General features: G+C 61.3%; 1 protein-coding gene across 1 annotated transcript; it reads left to right on the top strand.

Moving 5' to 3' along the window:
* Window positions 1-1,141: 1,141 nt before the first annotated feature.
* Window positions 1,142-22,419, top strand: PTCH2 (patched 2). Its single transcript, XM_056497081.1, is given in 26 exon segments — window positions 1,142-1,211; window positions 1,214-1,335; window positions 1,337-1,435; window positions 1,701-1,893; window positions 11,543-11,732; window positions 11,849-11,918; window positions 12,161-12,252; window positions 14,092-14,287; window positions 14,380-14,501; window positions 14,762-14,909; window positions 15,135-15,266; window positions 15,346-15,501; window positions 15,622-15,714; window positions 15,800-15,925; window positions 16,005-16,123; window positions 16,227-16,632; window positions 16,716-17,028; window positions 17,289-17,431; window positions 17,519-17,699; window positions 18,146-18,429; window positions 18,953-19,090; window positions 19,216-19,358; window positions 19,615-19,714; window positions 20,101-20,346; window positions 20,497-20,901; window positions 21,001-22,419. Coding segments are annotated over 25 exon segments (4,287 nt in total). The 3' UTR covers window positions 21,001-22,419.
* Window positions 22,420-22,427: the final 8 nt, after the last annotated feature.

Here is a 22,427-nt window from a genome sequence, read left to right as displayed (position 1 = left end):
GTTTACCAACCTCCCCTGGGTGCCCTCAGCAGCTCTTTGGGGCAGCTTTCCTGGTGGGAGCAGCACCAGGTCCATCCAGTAAAGGACTGAGAAGGGAGTGAAATGAGTAGAGGAAAAATCCGAACCATCCCACAAATTATGGGTGCCATTTGTCTCCGACCCTTTTGCACATCCTGCACCCCATGGATGGGGTTTTGTGCCCCCTGCCTCCAGCTCTGGGGTATTGGGCTTGGCTCCCCATGGCAGGGGATGGGGCAGTGCTTGTGGATACACCCAAGGAGTGGAGTATTCCTGCCCCCCACTATGGTCCGGAGGAATATCTGGCCTTTGGGAAGGGCAGCTGGTACTGGGGGTGGGTGGACACCCTGCTTTTGCAGGGGGTGAGGGGTGAATTTTTTTAGGAAAAGGTATTAATTGGGATACCTGGTCCTTTGGGGGAGCCTACCCAGGCCTTGAAGAAGAGATGCTCATCCCTTGGGATGGCTGTTAGAGAGCTGCACAGAATCTGGGAGAGCGCTGCCTACCCCTTGATACGGCTCTAAGGAGGCTGCCAAGCCCTTGGGGGTGGCCACAGTGGGATAGCTAACCTTTAGGAGGGCTGCCTATCTCTTGGGAAGTAGCTGTGGCAAGATGCCTGGCCCTGGAAGGGATACCTGGCCCTTGAGGTGGCTCGGAGTGGGGTGGGGGGCCGGGGGGGGGTCTGCCCCGCCCTGGCGAGAGGGAACATGTGGGGGAATGCCTGGACCAAGGAGGGTGGCTGGGGAAGGCTGTGTGCACAACAGCCTGCCCTCGGGACACCCTTAGGAGGGATGCCCATCCCTCGGGGCATCACCAGGGGGCTGCCTACCCTTCGCGGGGCAGCTGTGGAAGAAGGATGCAGGGTACGCGTTACTTTGTCGGGCGCCCATCCTCGAGGGGACAGCTGTGGCGGAGGGGGTGAGGGGGTGCGTGCCCACCCTCGGGGGCGCTCCCAGCGGGGATGCCCATCCCCGGGGCTGTCCGCGGGGGCTGCCGGTGCGCGGGCCGTGCCCGGTGCCGCCGCCCCGCGCTCCCCCCCGCGGCGGGGCCGGTGCGGTGCGGCGCGGGGGGGAGCGCGGTGTGTGGCCGCCGGCGGCGGGCGCGCCGTTGCTTAGCAGCGGCGATGGGCGCTGCCGCGGCGGCGGCGGCCAATGGGAGCGGCGGCGGCGGCGCGGCCCCGGCGCCCCCCGCCCCCGCCTCCCCTTTAGAGGCGCGGCGGGCGGCCGGCGGCGCACACACAGCCCTCCATCCGCACCGGCACCGGCACGGCCCCGCCGCGCGCATGGGGGCCGCCGCCGCCCTCGGCCCCACATAACGGGGGGTGCGCAGCCCCGCCAGCCGCCCCGCCATGCCGGCCGAGCCCCCCCGCGCCGCGCCGCCGCCGCTCCGCGCCGCCCGCCGCAAGCCGCTGCCCGAGGTGAGTGAGGGGCGAGCATCGCCCGCTCTCGCGGGGGCTGCGGGCCGGGGACGGGAGTTGGGAGAGCGCGGAGCAGCCCGGGGCGGGCCGGGCGGGCGCGGGGACCCCCGTGCCCCGCGGCTCGGGGAACCTCCGGCACTCGCGGTCCCGCTCCGCAGCCGAGCGCGGCGGCCGCGGGTATCCCGCCCCGCTGCGGGTCCCCTTCCCTGAGTAGGGGCTCTCCCTTCTCCTCTCCGAGCTGACCCGATCCTCGCCCCCTCCGCAGGGCAGGGCCGTGGGCCAGAGGACCCCGCTGTGGCTGCGGGCCCGCTTTCAGGCGCTGCTCTTCGCCCTGGGTTGCCGGATCCAGCGGCACTGCGGGAAGGTGCTGTTCGTGGGGCTGCTGGTGTTCGGGGCGCTGGCCGTGGGACTACGGGTGGCCTCCATCGAGACCGACATCGAGCACCTCTGGGTGGAAGGTAAGCGCGGCCCTGCGGGCTCGGCCGCCCGTGGGAACGGCCCCGGTCCCGCGGCTTTGTCCCCCACGCGCGGCGCCGAGTGCGGGGCCGGCCGGAGGCAGGTGACAGCGCGGGAGCGGGGCGGGAGGAGGAAGATGAGGATGCCGCCGCCGGCCGTCCCGCCACCGGGACCGCGGGGGACGGGGCCGTGGGTGCCCACGAGCCGGGGTCCCGTCTGCGCGGCCGCTCGGGCTGCGCCGTGCGCGGTGCTGGGCTGCGGAGGGACCCCCACGCGTGTCCCGACGGGGGTCCCCTCGCGAAGGTGCGGACACGTGCGACGGGGATTGTGCCGGACACCCCGTTCCCGGTGGGAAGAATCCCCGGGGACGGCCGCAACCCTGCCACCGAGCAGAGCCGGCGCCGCGGAGCCGCCAGTCCCGGCCCGGGACCCCGGCCCGGGGGGAACGGGAGCGCGGGCAGGGTCAGGCGGGAGCAAATCCCCGTTTCCGAGTGGAAGCGGCTGATCCCCCTCCTTTGTTATTAATAACTCCAGCGTGGATTTTTCTCTCCCCGATCCCTGCAGCCCCGCTTCACGGGTCTGGGATTTGCTTTTCCTGCACCTCCTTTCGGCTTTGGGGGGCCCCGGGGGGGGCAGCACCCCGAATCGCAGCGCCGTCGGTGGCGCCGGGCGCGGCGGGGGGATCCCCGGGCGGGGGTCCCCGCGGGGTGCTGTGCAGGGGCAGATGTTGCTCAGCGGAGGGGTGTCAGCCATCTTTGTGCGGGAGCGCTGCCTCCTCCCCCACGCCCCGCTCCCTGTGTGGTCCTCAGCTACTCTTGGATTTGGTTCAACAATAGAAGCAACTTTGCTCTCCCACCCCCTTCTTTTTTTTTTTTTTTTTTTTTTTTTTTTTTTTTTTTTTTTTTTAAATTTTAAAAAAAGAGCTCTGCGCTCCCTGGCTGCTTGCACACAGATGCACGCACGGACCCCTGCCCAGGAATGCCCGGCTCTCCCACCTGCTCCCCACTCCCCAGGGATGTTTGTCCCCCCTCCCCAGATCTCGTCTCCATCACCCCCTTTCACTGCAACACGTAGCAGAGAAATCCAGTGATACCTCCCGGTCCAGGCAGCGCCTGGCTGAAGGAGGGACGTGCTCCCTCCGTGGTTCCCTCACTCTGGGTCGTGGCTCCGGCTCCATTGAATTTTTATTGTGCTTTTGGGGTAGCAAGGAGTCAGCGTTTTGTAGAACTGTGGCCAGGAAAGCGGCTGTGGTTGTTCCTGTTAAGGGGAATGGGACTTGCGGCACATCAGGGTGGAGAGCGGGATGGGGAAGGGGCCAAGCCTGGGGACGGCTGGAAGCGCCCAGAAACCCGGCTTTTCCTGTGCCCCGCTGTGCTTCCCTGCCCGCACGGGCACAGCCAGCAGCGACTGCGGCTGCTCTTGGGGGATTTCCCCAACACTGCGGTCTGGCTGTAATGTGGGTGCCGGGGGCCTCTCTCAGGAACCTTCTCTTTCTCATCTTCTTCAGTGTCAGGAGTTGGATTTTTTTTTTTTTTTTTTTTACTCCGTGGTGTTTTTACTCCGTTGTGGAACACTGCTGACCTGGGGTGTCCTGCCCCTTCCTGGGCACTGGATCTGTGGTGCCTGGCTGAGGACGGTGTGCGATGCCGAGGGTGCTGCTCAGAGCCCACCCTTGTCCTTCCTGGGAGGGCTCTTTCCCCGGGAGTGTGCCCTTGGGGCAGACCCCTCCGTGCCTCGCTCCTGGGTGGCACAGCCCCAGCGTCCTCAGGCTTGGCACAACCTGCGACCACCAATGACGATGTGTCTGAGATGGCTTTGGTCCCAAGGGGTCCCTGGCAGGCATGCATGGGTCAGGATGTGGAAGGAAGGTTTGCAGTGACACTTCCAGTTCGGGTATCAGCTGTGGGGCTGCTTCCCTTCCCTATAACCATCTGTAGGTCCTTGCCTCACTGCCAGCCTCGGCTTCTGCGTTTTCTGGGGAGATCAAAGTATCCCCTGCATATGTCCAGCCCTGATCACTGCACCCCATCCTGCTGCTGTGGGGATGGGCATTATCAGGGAACAGGAGGGCCTGGGACATCCCTGGAGAGCAGGACACAATTTCCCAGACTCTGTGGTTGGATTCAGAGCACTTGAAGCTGCTTTGGGATTTTTCTCAGCCTCTACTTTCTCACGTTCCCACGTGTGTGGCAGGGTTGGAGTGTGTGTCCTCTGCAGTGAGCCTGGTGCCACAGCCAGACTGAAGCAGTGCAGTTCTTGCTCCTTGGCTGGCAGAGTTGGTATCCCATCAGCTTGGTTCCAAGTGTTTGGGATCCCCAGGGTGCTGGGGATCTGGGTCTGTTCAGAGATGTTTGTAGGAGTGTGGCTCATCCCAGCCCTGAGGCAGTGCTGTAGGATGTCTGTGGGGCAGGGTGTGTGTGCAGGGAATGGAAACCCAGGCCTGTCATCCTAGCCCAGTGGGTCCCGACTCAGGGGCAGGGTGGTTTAAAATTCCAGGAAGCCTCTGGTGACTGCACCCAATCATTTGCCTCTGCCTAGGCTGAGGGATGCGGGTGGTGATGCTCCAGCCCACAAACCTCCCTACCCAGGTGAGGTCTGCAGGAGCAGAATGTGAGCCAGGCAGTCCCCACTGCAGGCTGAGCTCAGCTCTCTGGGAGCTGACATCCTGGTGAGCAGGGAGGGAAAGGGAGCTGCTTCCCATGGGAGCACAGTGCTGATGTCCCATCCCCCTCCCCTGCAAACAGGGGAATAGGGTGGGCAGCCCTGCTTTGGCCCCATGACTGGGGTCAGCATTCGGGCCATGCTGGTGGTATGTCCTCCCGAGCCTCGGCTGTGACCCCGGCCACTGTGGGAAAGCAGAGGATCCCCTGCCCCAATTCTGGGCATGTCCTTAGATCAGGGGCCTGGCTGAGGGGTTCTTGCGGTGTTCTGGGGTTATGCCTGACCTGTATCCCTCTTTGGGAGATGGAAGGAGGCTGTGTCACCCCATAAATTGGACTCGACTGTGGAAATGTTCAATTAGGCTCCTCCGAAGCAATTAGCCACTCGGAGGCTTTGAAATCCTGGCTAGCGGCGAGTGTTGAGTTACCTCTAGACACCTGGCAGCTGTTCCTGGCTCTCCCAGGGCGTCTTTAGGGCCAAGGGGCCGGGGAGGCGAGCTCTGGGCAGGCAGAGCCCTGGGTGGTGAATGGGTCTGCCTGATTTATAGCGCTGAGGGCTGGTTCAAAGGAAGGCCGGGTTAATTCCTAACCGGAACAGCCAAGCGCCCCGCACAGCCGTCGCGCTCTCAGAGAGCTGCTGAGTCTCCCTGGAGAAGACCCTGTCCCTTTCCTGGAGGGGTCATGGACACCCCCAATGTGCTGGTGGGATGAAATGGGATGCATCTTATGGGGGTGAGGGGAATTTTTTTCCCTTGTTCTCATCTTGGGGCATAAAGCTGAGACACCCCCAAACCTCTTGGCAGTGGATTCTGTCCTTCCTTGACCTCTGCAACAGTTCTTGGCACAGGGCATCGCTTCCTCGGCGCCCAGGACAGGGTTGGGATGCAGCCTGGAGCTCCCCACATGGCAGGGCAAGATTGAGAGGAGGTGCTGGCTGACTGTGTTTGCAGAGAGAGGGCATAGGGAGTGGGAAAGCCCCAATAGGAAGCCAAGGATGGGACTGAATGCTCTCACCAGTGTCTGTGTGGCCCCTCTTCCCAGCTCCTGTCCCCACTGTGCTGGGTGGGTCCTGTGGAGGGGTGTGGGGCAGCACAAGTGGGGGCAATTGGGATGCCACAGCCATTCCTGGGTGGGCACGCAGAGAGGTGGGTGGTCTCCTTGCTGGGTGGGTGGGTTTGTTTGTGGGGTGGGATGTTTGTGCAGGGGCTGAGAAAGGAGCGGGTGGATATGGGGGGCTGTGTGCAGCAGGTGGTGACAGGTTGGGGGGCTCTCATGGCAGTTTGTCCCCAGGTCTGGGGCATCAAGATGCCTGCTGAGATCTGACCAGAGTGGCTTCACTTCTATGGGGTGGCTCCTGGACTGCTGTGTCCTGCTCTGACTCCAGATGGATGTCCTGGGGAAGAGGGTCCCCATTTCTCTTGGGGTGTGGCGACACATTGCTCTGCAGGAAGGAAAGCCACAGCCCCGGGTGCCTGGGCACTGTCTTGCCTGGCTTGGTGGGGTTTTTCCTTCAGGACCATGCTGTTTGCGGGGTCTGGGTATCTATGGGGACACTGTGCCCCCATCCTCGGGGGCTTGGAGGAGTGAGGAACTGCTGGGGTGTTGCTGCCATGAAATGCTGAGCTCCCTGTTATCCCAAAAGCCTTCCTTCCTGGCTCTCTCCTCTGCTCCAAAGTCCCCTCTGGCTCTGAAAGAACCTTTCTTCTCGAGAAGGGGTGGGGGGGAAGGAGGCTCACCCAGCAGCCCCCCACCCACCAGAAGATGGGGTCCGGGCAGTTCACCTTTATTTATTTTTCTTTGGGAGGTGAACGCAAAACCTCTCGCTCTTCCTTTTCCCTTCCTTGACAGCTTGGTCAGCTTTTTTGGGCTGGAAAATTTTGCTAATTAACCCAAAGAGACTGGAAGACTTTACAGATGGCTGTGGCTTATCTGGCCCTATCCATTTTGCTTTGCTTTTCAACTGATACATATTTTTTATTTCCTAGAAAGTGTTTTTTTTCATTTTTTAAATTTTTTTTTTAACTTGGACATATCTACGGATTTAGGGAAGGGGCTCTTTTTTTGTGTGTTTTAAATGTTATTTGGCGGCTGGGAGGGGGCAGCGCCAGGGCCCAAGAAGAGGGTTTTATTATCTGCCTCTCCCTCGGGCCTGGAAAAGTGGTCTGAGTTCAAAAAATTCATTTCTTGCCTGAATGAAGCCAGCAATGTGGAAAAATTTCACCATTCAGAGGGGGATGAATGTATGTTTCAACCACACATTAAGTGACATTAGCAAGCAGTGGAGTGCCTAATGTGGCCATTTTTCACAGCAGCCAACAGAGGGGGTGATTAGCATAATTAGTACAGGCAGCCCTATACATATGGAAATGGCAAATGCCTAAATGCCAACACCAGTGGAAATTTATGTCAATGCTGACAGGAGTCTTAGCGGTGAATAGTTCCCAACTGAATCCCCTCTTCCCCCCCCCTCCCCTTTTTTTTTCCCCCTCTCTCTTTTTCGGGGGTCGCGCTGTCCCCTCGGCGCTGGCCGGGGCGGTGCGAGCTCCGGGCTGCCCCCCTCCCTGTGCTGGGAACCGCCGCCCCCCGATTTGGGGTAATAAAGACATTAATTTAGCTTCGCCGTTAAACAAAAGAGTTCGGCCAGGGCCGGCGGCTGGGGAGCTGGCCCCAAACAGGCCCTTTCAGCCCCTCCGCCGCTGGCTTTTTGAAGGCATCCCCGTCTTCTGCCGCCCCTCCTGACTTAGCTGGGAGCCCCTTCGGTGGGGCCGGGTTTAGCTGGGGCAGCGCCGAGCCCTGGTCCGTCCCTTGGTGCTGCTGGGGGCACCCATCTGCCACGCAGCTGCCCCCCTCGCCGGGACCAGCGGGGTGAATGGGGCCGGGAGGACGTGTTTTGACAGGATGGGGCCGCCGGGCTTTTGGCGAGGCTGGCGGTAGCGGCCGGGACAGGTAAAAATGGCTCTTTCAGTGTGCCCTGGGCGAGACTTCCTCCGGAGCAGCATGGGTCCTTTCACTGCCTCCCTAATCCAGCTAATCCGCCCCACAACACTTTGAAGGTGGCCTCCGGCTTGCACGCCGCTCAGCACGGGGAAGCTGCAGCGAGGGATGCTCGGGGCGGTGCCTCGGGACCCCCTCCCACCGGGATGCGGCATCGTGCTGGAGTTGCAGGACGGTTCTGGCATCCTTCTGGACGGCTCCAACCACCCAGGGCAGGCATCTCTGCACTCGATCTGTGTTTGCCCCCGTGGGTGCCTCTTGTAGCAGGGGCGTGCTGTAAAGGGGGTTCCCCATGGGGATGGCTTTTCCCAGGGGATCTCAGCCTGACCTTGCCCCACTCCCAGCTGTGCCTTTGTGGTGGTTTCCAATCCTAGCATTGGGATGTTGTGCCGTGGAAAGGGGGATGCTCACCAAGTCCCTTGCTAGTGGGCCCAGCTGGGAGCTGGGGTCAGGGCTGCAGCATCCCCTGTGCACCAGCCAAATCTGGTGCAACATTGTTGCCACATCCCGTACATAGCCCCGCTATTCCAAGCTAGACAGGGCCTGATTTTGGGGGCCAAGTGGGACTGTGTACCCAGGAGTGCTCCCTCCCTGCCATCCTTTCCCACCCAAGCAGTGATAACACTGGCAGTGCCTGGGTACCATCTGCAGTGTGGTGGCAGTGCTGTTGACCATGGCCATGATGGGACAGAGTGGTCTTTGCAGCATGCGTTTCTTGGTACTTCTCCGTGGTCCCCAGCACCTCCCATATCCCTCCCTCACCTTCACCCTTGCCAGAGAGGGAGGGCTCAGTGTGGGGCTGGCAGCCTGCCCCGACCCACTGCCCTGCCCGTGCCACCCAGACATGCTGACCTGGCACACACAGCCTGCTGCCCCCCACCCTTGGGTGCCTGGAGTTGGGGCACCACGGGGTTTGTTCACCTCCTGCCCTGGGACAGCACGGTGGGAGGTCCCCGTGCTGTCATTGCCGGCGGGGTGGCTGCAAGGGGGCCAGCCCCGGGATGGGGGGCTTTGCAACTGCACTGTGGGCAGCAGAACCTGGCGTGGGTGCATCTGATCCCAAATGCTCTGAGATGAGTCTGGGAGGTTCTGGCTACCCTTGGGGAGGTGTGGAATGAGCTGGGATCAGAGCTCTTCCAGGGCAGGGGGTGACAGCACAGGGGCCGAGGCTCTGATTTGGCTGGAGCAGCTGAGGGCACAAATTGTGCCACTATGTGGTGGTGAACTGGCTGCAGTGCTGTGGGTCCTATGCCAGGAGGGTTTGGGGAGCGGTGGCAGGGGAATGGCTCAGGCAGGGTGGCCGGGAAAGGGGGCAGGGAGGCTCCAGCCCTGCCCTATAATTTTGTGGCGGATGCTGTAATTACGGGGAGGGCTCCCCCGGCATGGCCCGTGGATGGGAGGCAGCCGCACACGCAGCCGCCCTCACTGCCAGGGACCCTGTCCCATCCTTGGCACGCCCTCCCGCTGCTTGGGCACGGCAGGAGCCTGCTGTGCACCCCAGGTGTTTGCAGTGCAAGTGGGTGTATGGTCCCAATCCACCCTCCAGCCAGAACTGCTCTGCACCCCACAACCCCTCCAGCGGGAAACCCCCAGGCAGCGATTCCAGGGAGCAATGCCCAGCCCCAGCGAGGATGCTGCTGCCTCAGGGGACTGTCCTGCCTCCAAGTCCCGCTGTAGGATTTTGGAGGGAGCTGGGGGGGTCCAGGGCAGTGAAGCCAAACCCTGCCGGGGAGCAGAGCAAGGCTGTTAGTAAGCAGGACCGGACGCCTGATTGGAACCAGAGAGCTCTTCGCATGAAAAAGCCAAGGGCTCCCTTTGTTAATTGGAATAAAAAAAAAAAAAAAAAACCAACAAAAAACCAACACAACAACAAAAACAACAACAACCCAAAAAAAAAAAAAAAAAAAAAAAAAAGGCAGAATTTACATACAGTTCCTCATTAACGTGCCCATTGTTGGTATCGTGCCCCCAGCCCCTGCGGGCGGGGGTGCGTGCGGCGAGGGGCGGCTCGCCCCGCTCCCGGGCTGGCTCGCCCCGCTCCCGGGCTGGCTCGCCCCGCTCGGGGCTGGCCGGCCGGCGGGCGCGAGCCCGTTTGAAGTGTCCTTGGCAGCCCTGTGTGCGCTGCCTTGTCTTTTCATGTTGCTCTTTGGTTAATTAGGGTGTTGGAATTTGAGGCTTCCTCACGGCCTTTGAAGCTTGCTGACGGCTCGCAGTGCCCTGTTCCAAATTAACACTAATTACAAGGGACGGCTTTTTATTTTCTCTCTCTCTTTTTTTTTTTTTTTTTGTTTTTTTTGTTTTTTCTCTCTTTAATTTTTCGGGGGGCTCGCCCCCACCCCATGCGTGCAGATGTGTGGCTCCTCCCGCAGCCGTGCTGGGCGGAGATGCCGGCAGGGCAGGGCGTAGCAGGATGCGTCCCCCGGGAGCAGCAGCGCTGTCGGGCACCCCCCCATCGCTGTGTCCCACCTCCCGCCCGAGCGCGGCGTGGGTGGCATGGCTGAGATCAGAGCAGCTTGGCGCACCTCCTGCCCGACCTCCCAGCCTGCTGGGAACGGGATGGGCATCCCGCTTCCCCCCCCATCCCCGACACCCACCCTCCCTGTGTCCTTGTCCCCTCGCCCTGGGTGCTGCTGTCCCCTCTGACAAACACACAAAAGCCGCGGCCGTGTCCCCCCCTCCCTGTCCCTGGCACAACCTCTATCCCAACTGGCATCTGATGGACACCAGCTGCTCCCCGGCCCAGCCAGGAACAATAAAGATGCTTTGCCCTCCCCGTTCCCAAAAAGCAGGGAAAAAAAAAAAACCAAAACACCAACCCATATAATAAGTCATTAAAAGGGAAGATTCTGCTCCTTATTTGCGGTCTCGCTCTGGCCTCCTCGGTGCTGGCGGAGGGCCAGGCCCGCCGGGGCCCCCGCCTCTTGCTGAGGGAGCGTCCTGGTGCAGATGAATCGTGACCTCCCCCTGCTTTCCTGGGGCTGGGCAGGAGCTGGCCTCACCCCTGCCAGCAGCACTGCCTTGGGAAGAATCCCATGCTGGGCATCCTGGGGTACCCCAGTGGGTGGCACTGGGATGGGGGCTGCATCCCCAATGTGCCAGGGCAGCATCCCTCCCACCTGGGCAGGGGCTGGGAGCAGAACAGTGAGTGGTGCTCTTGGGAGATGTCTCAGGATCTACTTCCCACCCTCCTCAGAGCTGTGTTGTCTCCCCCTTGCTATACCAGGAGGGATGGGAACCCCACATTCAAAGGGGATTGGGACAGCTGTTCCTGGGATGGTGCTTAGCCATGCAAAAGACCAGGCAGGGTTTGGTCCCAGCTCCAGTCATGTTGGCTGGGAGGGGATTCCTCTTCCACACTGAGGCAGCCACAGATGAAGTCGATGGCTTCAGCCGGAACCCTTGGCCCTGCTGTGCTCGGAGCTCTCCTGCTGCCCAAGGGGGGCAGATCCCAGAGCCTTGGCAGGGAAGAGTGATGTCCCTGGCACCACCTCCCTCCCCTGTTCCCAAACCTCTCCTGGGGCAGCCTACACCTGCAGGGACTTTGGGGTGCCTGTCTTGGGGTGCCATGGAGGAGCTGGGCTGGGGTGCCCCCAGTTTTGCTTCCTATTTTGTGAGCTGGTTTTACAGTGCATGGGTGGAAGTAGGCAGGTTGGGTCTGCTCTCCTTCACCAACCATCTGTCTGTGGGTTTTTTTCTGGGGAAGGCAAAGCCAACAAGCTGCTTTTGGGTACAGTATTGGTGGGAAGGGGGATGCTTGGTCCAGTGTGTCCTGAGGTGGTCTCTGTTTGGATCCTTTGGGTGTGAGCACCCCGAGGATGCAGCAGTTGGGGAATCCCACACCAAGAAGCCCCTGTGAGTTGATATGGCACCATCTGATGCTGCGCGGCCTTGATTCTGCCCATCCCATTCCCTGGGCATCCTGATGGGCAGGGCACCTTGGTGGGATGAGGGCTCTGCCTGCCCTGGCACTGACAGGCACATATGGTCCTGTCCACAGCGGGCAGCCGGGTGAGCCAGGAGCTGCGCTACACCAAGGAGAAGTTGGGCGAGGAATCCGTCTACACGTCCCAGATGTTGATCCAGACCCCGAAGAAGGATGGCGATAACATCCTGACGCAGGAGGCCCTGCAGCTCCACCTCGAGGCGGCCCTGGCTGCCAGCAAGGTTCAAGTCTCACTGTACGGAAAGTGAGTCCGGCTCCAGATGGGGGACGGGGACCCCGCCGTGCCCTGCACATCCCTCTACCCCTTGCCATGTTCCCTGTGGGATATGCCCATTTTCAGCTCCTCCTTCTGCCTTTCAGATCGTGGGATTTGAACAAGATCTGCTACAAGTCGGGTGTCCCCATCATTGAGAATGGCATGATCGAGCGGGTGAGTGCTGGTCGTGGATGGCCCTCCGGAGCCCCCCAAGGGGTGGCTGTTGGCCCACGGGATCAGTCCATCAAGGAATGGCAGTGGATGGGCTGTGGTGGGGACAGGGCTTGTCAGCCCCAGCGCTGTGAAGGCACTGCTGGCTGGATGTGGGAAGGTGCAGGTTTGGGAAGCCCAGCAAGGCGAGGGGAGGCTGGGGGCTCTCATCCATCCCTGCTGACCCCTCGCATCTCCTTCTGCAGATGATAGAGAAGCTGTTCCCCTGTGTGATCCTGACACCGCTGGACTGCTTCTGGGAAGGCTCCAAGCTGCAGGGAGGCTCAGCCTATCTCCCGTGAGTGTGTGTGAGGAACTGTCCTGGGCTGTGGGGGGCCACGGGTGGGAGCAGGAGCTGGGGATGCTGCCGAGGGGCTGTGCTTGACCTGCCTTTGCAGCTCGGCTCTGCCTGTCCCTGTCCTCCCCTGCCTGGCCTCGGTGGCACAGGTAGGGCTGCATTGCTGCAGGGGGGCTGCAGCCCGCAGGCAGGAACTGCCCATCGCATCCCTGTCATGCCATGCTCTCCCACCGGCCAGGCATGAGGATGGGGGACAGTGTCTGTGCTGCAGGCAGGTCCCTGAGGCTGCTGTCGCCGCCCCTGGCAGCGCTGGGTCCACAGCTGTGAGGGGCACCCGCATTCCTGAGCTGCACCCAGGGGCGCAGCGGGCAGATTCCCTGGCTGGGTGGCGAGTGACTCCCAGCCAGCTCCTCACACCGCGGTGGTGGGGCTGGGGACCCCGGGCTGGGCTGGAAGAGCCTCCCCCACATTCCTTCTGTTTACGCGTGTGTTTGTCCAGGAGAGCTGGGGCGGCTTGTGCATTGTCAGCAAACGCAGCCCCGTGCTTTCTCATGCTAATGCTGCTCTGAAAGCTGCCCCTTGCCAAATAGATGAAATAGTGGCCTTATTCAGGCTGCTGCGGACGGGAGGAGGGGGAAGGGGCCGCAGCATCCCTAGCCAGGACTAGGGGGCTGGTGTTGCCCCCCCCAAGACTTCAGGTTCTCCCCATCCTGGACTGGGGAACTGCCGAGAGCAGGAGCAAGTGGGGCTGGGGTGGCTGTGCCAAATGTTATGCTGGTGGCATTGCCTGCCGCCTTGGTCAGCGTTCTGGGACTGAGGTAGGTGGCAGGCAGGGTGGCACTGGAGCAGCCACGGGACTGCTCTCTGCTCGCAGCCGAGTGCACGGGTGCCCGGGCGGGCACCCCGGCTGAGTGCTGGCCAGCCCATGGGGACTCGTCCCCCTTTTTAACGCCGAGGGGTGAGCGGGGCGGGAGCTGGGAGAACAAAGAGCAGCAATCTATGGAAAGACAAAAGGATTTGCCCTGGCTCAGTGAAGCAAGCGAAAGCAGATAAAAGGGGCTCTCTTTGGAAGCAGCAGCAGCTCCGGTTGGTATGTGGGAATCTCGAGCGGCCGGCTCTGGCCCAGCCAGCCTTCATGAATTATTAGGCTGTGTTTCTCCCCAGAGCCCACACTTGCTCGGGGCTTTTTCTTCCCCTCTTTGGAGCGCTGGGCTGGGTTATTGGCTTTTTTGTGTGTCCTTTCTGTCTTAAAAAAGAAGCTGAGTGAGGCTGGAAGCTGGCCCCCAGCTCCCCAGGCTGGGGTGGAGAGAGCAGAGCATCTGCAGGCAGTGGGAAAATCCCTTTTCCTGGGTACTCAAGTCCCGAGCGGTCCTGCTGGACCTCCAAGAACCTACTCCACACCCAGCTCCCAGTATTGTGCTGAGCCCCCAAGGCCTCTGCTGAGCCCCAAACTCACAGCTCAGGGGAAGATGGCAGGAAGGGCTGCCTGCTCCCCTGTATCAAGATGTTAGCCCATGGGCAGTAATCGGCCTGACTGCTCACACAAAGCAGGGCCAGGCAGCAGGGCCGGCTCCCCCCGCTTTGTCCCGGACTAACAGGATCAGGCACGCTACTTGACTCGGGGCACGGCCCGCTGTGGCGCACAGGGCACGGCGGATTCCGCAGGCGGCCCCAGGAGGGGGTAAGGGATGTGCTGGGGACTGATGCTGCTCATCTGCATCCTCACATCCTGCCTTTGAGGGCGTCTGCAGCACCCTCGGGATGGCCTGGCAGTGGTGGTGGAGGTACTGTGTGTGGGTTTTGGCATCCCTCATGACCTCAGTGCTGCTCTCTGCCCAGGGGCCGCCCGGACATCCAGTGGAGCAACCTGGATCCTCTGCAGCTCATGGAGGAGCTGGGGCAGTTCACATCCCTGGAAGGCTTCAAAGAGCTGCTAGACAAGGCAGAGGTGGGACAGGCTTACATGGAGCGGCCTTGCCTGGACCCCCTCGACCCCCAATGTCCCTCCAGTGCCCCCAACAAGCAGAGCCAGCAGGTGGGTCACAATCCACGAGGACCAGGATTGGGTGTGGGGTTTACAGCTGTCTTACCTGCCCCGTAATGCTGACACCTCCCCTCCACCCACAGAGCCCCGACATCCCGGCCGAACTCTCGGGGGGCTGCCACGGCTTCTCCAGGAAGTTCATGCGCTGGCAGCAGGAGCTGATCTTAGGTGGCACGACCAAAGACTCCCAGGGCAAGCTGCTACGGTAAGAGCTGCTGTGGTGTGGGCATTCCCAGCACAGGGCAGGATACCAGCCCCGGCTGCAGGAGGGGCTGTGGGGCTGTCGTGTGTAGGGCCAGTGAGCAAGGCAGCGCTTTGGAGAAAGGCAGAGCAAGGAGGCAGGATGCCTGGATCCTCTCCTGGCTGTCTGTGGTGGGGATGGGTGCTGTGGGGTGGGGGATGGACCCATTCCTGCATCCTGGGGCGCTGCAGCCGGTCCCAGCGAGGTGCGTGCCTGTCCCCCAGCGCCGAGGCCCTGCAGACCATGTTCCTCCTCATGAGCCCCCGGCAGCTCTATGAGCACTTCAAGGATGACTACGAGATCCATGATATCAGCTGGAGTGAGGAGAAGGCAGGAGCCATCCTGGAGGCTTGGCAGAGGAAATTCGTGGAGGTGAGCACTGGGAACAGCCCCCGCATGGGTCTGGGCAGGGGTGAGCCTGTGCATGGCATCCCTCTGTGCCCAGGTTTGCATGTTGCCATGGGTCCTGGCACCACTCTCTTTTTGAGAGTCCCTAGGAGCTGTCAGTGGTGATGCTGACACCCTGAATGGCTCTGGGGTGGGTGTGCTGTAGAGCAGGGGGGTCCTGACTTCTCTAATGGGATGCATCTCTGGCAGCTGGCACAGGACTCCATCCCTGCCAACGCCACACAGAGTGTCCATGCTTTCTCCACCACCACACTCAATGACATCATGAAGTCCTTCTCTGACGTCAGTGTCATCCGTGTGGCTGGGGGCTACCTCCTCATGGTATGTGTGCCCCTTCTCTCTGTCCTCTGCCATCCCTCCATCTCCCCCTGGTCCCTGCTAACCCACTGTGCTCTTGCAGCTGGCCTACGCCTGTGTCACCATGCTGCGGTGGGACTGCTCCAAGTCTCAAGGGGCTGTGGGCCTGGCTGGGGTCCTGCTTGTGGCTCTCTCCGTCGCCTCTGGCCTGGGGCTTTGCTCACTGCTGGGCATCTCCTTCAATGCAGCCACCACCCAGGTATGTGCTGGGGGAAGAGCTGGGTACTGTGAGGTGGGTGGGACCCTGAGGGCTCAGGGGTGGCCGAGTCCCCTCTCAAGTGTCTCTGTCCTTCTCCTGATGGCAACTGCTCTATGGCAGGTCCTGCCCTTCCTGGCCCTCGGCATTGGAGTCGATGACATGTTCCTCTTGGCTCATGCCTTCACCGAGACGAGCCAGCACATCCCCTTCAAGGTGAGCATTGAGCACTGCCCAGGGGCTTCTCAGCTTCCTCCTGCCTTCCCATGTCCCTCTCATCAGCCCTTCTCTGTCACTGCAGGAGCGGACGGGGGAGTGTCTGAAGCGCACAGGGACCAGTGTGGCTCTCACCTCTGTCAGCAACATGATCGCCTTCTTCATGGCAGCCCTGGTGCCCATCCCTGCCCTGCGTGCCTTCTCCCTCCAGGTAGGGCCATGGTCCCTTTCCAGGGGATGGGAAGGGATGGCCAGACCTTGCTCTGACATGTGTCCCCCAATATCTGCAGGCTGCAGTGGTCGTTGTGTTCAACTTCGCCATGGTGCTCTTTGTTTTCCCTGCTATCCTGAGCCTGGACCTGCACCGCCGGGAGAAACGCCGGCTCGACATCCTCTGCTGCTTCTACAGGTACCAGCACTGGGCTGCCTGGGGTGGTCTGACCCCACAGTTCCCTAAAGAAGACGGGGTCACTGAATATCTCATCCTTCTCTCCTTCACTGTCTCCACACAGTCCCTGCTCCTCACGGGTCATCCAGATCCAGCCCCAAGAGCTTGCTGATGCCAACGACAACCATGCCTGCCACCCTTCTCCTTATGGGCACCCCGGCGTGGCCACCAGCACCCAGATCACCACCACTGTCCAAGCCTTCACCCGGTGTGACCCCTCGGGCCACCACGTTGTCACCGTCCTGCCACCCACCTCCCAGGTGTGCACCTCACCTGCCGTGCTCCTGCCCCACACTGACCCCTTGGGCTCTCAGGTCTTCACCCCATCGAGCTCCACCCGGGATCTGCTGTCCCAGCTGGATGAGGCCAAGAGTGGGAGGGAGTGTGTCCCCCTGCCCTTCTGCCGCTGGAGCCTCGCTGATTTCGCCCGGGAGAAGTACGCCCCACTCCTTCTGCGCACCCGGACCAAGGTGAGGTGGGGCAGCCCTGGTGGTGCCACTGGAGGTGGGTGGGTGGCACAGGACTCCTCCTGACCCCACCATTGTTCCCACAGGTGGTAGTGGTGGTGCTGTTCCTGGCACTGCTGGGGCTGAGCCTCTATGGCACCACCATGGTACATGATGGCCTCTACCTGACGGACATTGTGCCACGGGACACCAAGGCACACGCCTTCATCTCGGCCCAGTTCAAGTACTTCTCCTTCTACAACATGTTCATTGTCACTAAGGGTGGCTTCCACTACCCGGGTGCCCAGGCTGCCCTGCTGAGCCTGCACCAGGCCTTCAGCACCGTCAAGTACGTGGTGCGGGAGGGCAACCGCGACCTGCCTAAAATGTGGCTCCATTACTTCCAGGACTGGCTGCGAGGTGAGGGACCTGCCTCTTCTCCATAACCTCCCCTGCCTGACAGTCCTCTCCCCAGCCTGCATGCTCCCCACTGTTCTGGGAACGCCTTCCCTTGTGTGCAGTACCTTGGAGAGGGTGGTACCAAGGTGCCCAGCACTGGAAGCTGAGCCCTGGGGTTCCTGTGTGCCCATCCCTCTGGCATCACACTCCCTGGGTCACACAGGGTGGTGTGCAGGGTGGTGTGTCCCCAGGGATGCTTATCCCTCATTCTGCATGCCCAGGGCTCCAGGCCACCTTCGACAGGGACTGGCAGGCTGGGCGCATCACCCATGACAGCTACCGCAATGGCTCCGAGGATGGGGCACTGGCCTACAAACTCCTCATCCAGACGGGCAACAAGAAGGAGCCCTTCAACTTTAATCAGGTGGGTGGTGACAGGGCTGGGCTGACTGGGCTGGGGATGTCTCTGCCCCAGCTGCCCAGCTCATGCCCATTCTGGTCTCTCCTGTAGCTGACCACGCGGCGACTGGTGGATGAGAATGGCATCATCCCCCCCGACACCTTCTACATCTGCCTGACGGTGTGGGCCAGCAATGACCCCCTGGGCTTCGCCGCCTCCCAGGCCAACTTCTACCCCCCACCCCCCGAGTGGATTCATGACAAGTACGACACCACGGGCGAGAACCTGCGAAGTGAGTGAGCATGCTGGGCTCCCCAGGGGCCCCCTGCCCCAGGCATCCTCCTGCAGAGTATCCCACTCCCCACATCTTTTTGCCCTAAAGGGAAACTCTCCCCATCCTTTACCCCATCTGGTAAACTGCCTTGCATCCCCATGCTTAATCCTTGTTCCCCTGCACTCCACACCCTGAGCATCCCACTCTGCATTCTCTGTGCCCTTAGCAACACAGGCATGCTCCAGCCCATGAGCATCTCACTGTGAAGAGTGCACAAAAATCCTACAGGCAGAGAAATGCCCTGCCCTCCTCCTTGACCCTAGTCTGTTCCCTACACACTCCCCGACCTGTGGTACCCAGCCAGGCATCAGGCTGCACTCCGGCTGGTGTGACTGTTGTGCTCTTGTGCTGCCTGTACACCCATGCTGCCTGTACCCTCATACTGCCTGTGCTCTCCTCACCAGTCCCAGCAGCCCAGCCGCTGGAGTTCGCCCAGTTCCCCTTCTACCTGAGCGGGCTGCGTCGCACATCTGACTTTGTGGAGGCGATTGAGAGCGTACGAGCCATCTGCCGGGAGGCTGCCCAGCGCCACGGCGTGCTCAGCTACCCCAGTGGCTACCCCTTCCTCTTCTGGGAGCAGTACATTGGCCTGAGGCACTGGTTCCTGCTGGCCATCAGCATCCTTCTGGCCTGCACCTTCCTCGTCTGTGCCTTGCTGCTGCTCAACCCCTGGACCGCCGGCATCATCGTGAGTACGCACCCTGGTGCATGGGGATGGTCCTGATGCATGGGGTCGGGGACATCCAGCCTTTCTCCTGTCCTGCTGAAATGGCCCTGGGTACCTGCTTCATGGGAATTGGGTGATGGAGTGGCCAGGGACACCCTGGGGGGAAGGGATGCCCATATGAGAGTGGCAGTGGATAAGGGACTCATGTATCAAGATCAGTTATATCACTGATGAAGAAAACAAAGGGCCCTGGATACATCCATGTGGAAGAGCGTGATGGGAACACCCCTACAGAGGTGGCATTTGGTGAGGGACCCACATGGAGGGATCAGGGAACCTGTTACGAAAGGAATGTGTGTGGTGGGCAGGGGTTTGATGACATCCATGCAGAGCAGGGTGAGGGCTACCCCCAGAAGATGGGACAGGGGGACACCCTAAATAGAATGACAAGGGTTAGTGAGGTGACACTGGAGTAAGATCAGACTTGGCAGGGAGAGGGGACAGCCAGTCAAAGCCATCTCTCACTAACCCCACCACCCTCCAGGTCTCCATCCTGGCCATGATGGCTGTGGAATTGTTTGGCATCATGGGGCTGATGGGCATCAAGCTGAGCGCCATCCCTGTGGTCATCCTCATTGCCTCGGTGGGCATCGGTGTGGAGTTTACTGTCCACGTGGCCCTGGTGAGCACAGGCTGATCCCAGTTCCCACTCCCTGGCACCCTCACCCCCTTGGCCGTGTGCTGATGGGTGACCCATTGTGAGTGGCACACGGGGACAGCCCCACGTGACATTTCCATCCCACTCAGGGCTTCCTGACAGCTGCGGGGAGCAGGAACGTGCGCTCAGCCGCAGCACTGGAGCACACTTTTGCCCCTGTGATGGATGGTGCTGTCTCCACCCTCCTGGGTGTCCTCATGCTGGCTGGCTCTGAGTTTGATTTCATCATGAGGTGAGCACTGAAGAAGGGTAAACCAGGACTTGCTGCCCTACAAGAGCTTTGGTAGTGGGGGCTGGTGGGTGTGGCAGCCCAGTAGGGATGTTGGGCAGCTGGCGAGGACATCTTGCTGGGGACTGCCATTCCATCTCGCCTGGAGGTTGGGGAGACATGGCAGGGCCAGGGGCTGTGGCATGGGAAGCCATGTTTGGGAAGGGACAGGTTTGTGATGGCTGTGCCTGCTTACCCCATGTGCCTGTGGCCCCCTCAGGTATTTCTTTGCGGTGCTGACCATCCTGACGCTGCTGGGGCTGCTCAATGGGCTGGTGCTGCTGCCCGTCCTGCTCTCTGTCATTGGGCCACCCCCTGAGGTACAAGACCATCCATCCCACCTCTCCCTCGTCCTCCCCAACCCTGTACCCACATCTCTCCATCCCCCATCGCCCCTCTACATGCCCACCTTTCACCCTTTATCCGTCTTTGCCTTGTTCAGTCCCAGCCTCATCTCGAACCCACCTCAGTCCATCCTTTGCCCTGTACCATCCCTCTTTTACGTCATCCTTTCTCTGACCTATATCTTACTTGTCCCATACCTACCTTACCTCTTTTCTGCTTCATTCAGCTTCCCCCATCCCTCCCTGACCGATTTGATCCCATCCCTGCTTCCTCTGGTATCCCCATCCTTGCATCAACCCATACTCCCTACTTCTCCATACTCCTCTGTCCCTGGTCCCTCTGACCTGTCTTCTCTCCCCAGGCATCCCTGGTGGATAATGGCCCCTGCCTACCGCCACCAGAGTCGGTACCCCCATGCCTGGGCCCCGGGGGACTGTACGTCCGGTGCGCCCCAGCCTGGCCTGCCACCTTCCCTGAGCCCTCTGACACGGAGCACTACACGGAGAGTGTGGGGCCAGGCAGCCCACGGGGACCTTTCATTGTGCCCCCTGCCCCAGCACACATCCTACTGGAGGCTGGCAAGGACCCCAGCTTCCCCCGCATCACTGTGAGTGTCTGTGCCCATTGTGGCATTGCCAATTCCCCTGCATCCCCAGGGAGAGGGTCATGGATGGAGCTGGGGGATGGGGGCTGGTGGTATTGCTAGAGGGGTGCTCAGTATGACTGGAGACCCTCATGCTTCATGCTCCCCCTCCAGGTGCTGAAGCCCTACAAAGACAGCCTGGAGGTTCAGGGGAAGAAAGAAGCTTCTGGCCCTCAGCCTGCAGCCCCTCTGCCCTTTGGGGAGCCGTGCACCACAGTGCCCCGAGAGCACCCACAGCCCGGCGCACCGGGCCCCCGGCCAGCGCCCCCCGCAGCCCTGCCCACCTACAGCACCCACCTGCAGGGTCCTGCCGGCAGCTACACCACGGTCACGGCCACCGCCTCAGTGACAGTGGCCCTGCACCCCACACTGCCTGGCTCCTACCCCACCTTCAGCCCTGAGGGCTTCGCCAGCAGCGAGCGGGACTGCCTGGATGAGCCCAGCACCAGCGGCACCGCTGTGCCCAACGCCTTCGAGATGCAGAACATGGCACACCACGGGGCGGGTGCCCGGCGCTAGGTGAGCTTGGGGATACCCACCCAGGGCTGGGGCGTGGCAGCGTGGGGGTGTGAGGTGAGTGTGCAGGGACCCAAGTGACCCCCGAATCTCTCTCTGCAGATTGCTGGTTCCTGGACAGAGCATCTCCCCAGCACCCAGTGGGCACAGGAGGGTGCAGAGCGGGGTCACCCGTGTCATGCTGCTAATTGCTGGAGCGGGCTTGGCCGAGGAGGACCGGCCCCCCTGCATCCTGCACCGGGGCTTGGTAGGGCAGGCTGGCACTTCTATGCAAGCTGTGTGCAGGCCACGCTGTGCCCGCACACCCCTCACCTGAGGCTGTACTGTTGGTGCCGTGTCCCATCACCCAGGGCTTGGGGTTATCCTGCCCTGGGCTTGTTGCCCCCAGAAATGGAAGCACTAACTCCCCCCTCTGTTTCTGGAGCTGCTGGCAAGGTGGACTCGGTGCCATGCCAGCTCCCCCTCTGTGGGGTCACTGCCTGCTCCCCATCACCTCCTCCTGGGACCACCCATCCCAGGCCACAAGCTGGGGTACCCCAACTGGGTGCCCTGATGCCCCCTGTCCTGTGTAAGGGGGCATCCCCAGAGCCAGCTATGCCCTGGCGTGCCATGGGCAAGGCCTAGGGTGGGCACCCCCACCTTTATTTATTGCAAAGGGAAACTATCTATAGAGAGATATATATTTTTAAGCTTATTTTAAAAGATTTATTTCTCAGCCTACAGCCTCGCCCAGCTGCCCAGGGTGCAGGCAGGGAGCGAGCAGACCCTTTGCCCAGTGCAGGGCTGCCCGCTGGAGGCAGCAGGAGTCTGGGGGCACAGACCTAGTTCATGCCCCCACTCCGTGGGCAGCTCACCCCTTCCAACATGCTAGTCCGTGCCTCAGTTTCCCCAGTGGCAAGGATGGGAAGGCTGGAGATCATGGATGTGCCACAGCAGAGAAAGGGAGCCTGTTGCTCCCCAGTGCACAGGCGGGGTTTTGGAAGGGGGAGATCCTTGGAGTGGTCCTTGCTGCGCCAAGCCCCTGAGCTGTCCCATGATCACAGCCCCCGTGTCACACTTGTGCTCTGCCCTGGGGATGGCACAGGCTTGAGCACACACAGGACAGTGCACGCTGACGTGGGCTCCCATGGTGCCACCAGGCACACCTTGCTGGGAAACCATATTTCTTACCATGTCCCCGTGCAATGGGGCTGTCCCTGCAGCCAGCCCCTGTCCCCGTCCCTGTCCCCACCCTGGGCACCGTCTGCGCCGCTACCCAGCACTTTAACTCCAGCGGTGTTTGCCGTGCCTGCGGCCCCAGGGCCCCCCACCCCCTGACACTGCCGCTGGGCAGGGGTGGCCTTGGGGACCCTGTCCCCGTGCCAGGCGTGGGCACGGTGGGCAGCCCCCCCTCCCCCCAACACGCCATCTAAGTTATTTATATCAAAGAGAGCAAAGGTTTATTTTTGTAGTTTGTACAGGCGGTAGTGGGGACCGAAGGTTTATTTTTAAAGAGTAAATATATATATTATATATAAATTACCTGCTGC

The sequence above is a fragment of the Oenanthe melanoleuca genome, chromosome 8 (assembly GCF_029582105.1).
Source record: "Oenanthe melanoleuca isolate GR-GAL-2019-014 chromosome 8, OMel1.0, whole genome shotgun sequence".
NCBI lineage: Eukaryota > Metazoa > Chordata > Aves > Passeriformes > Muscicapidae > Oenanthe > Oenanthe melanoleuca.
The sequence above is the reverse complement of the archived record's forward strand: the minus strand, read 5'-3'. Positions and strand labels throughout refer to the sequence as shown.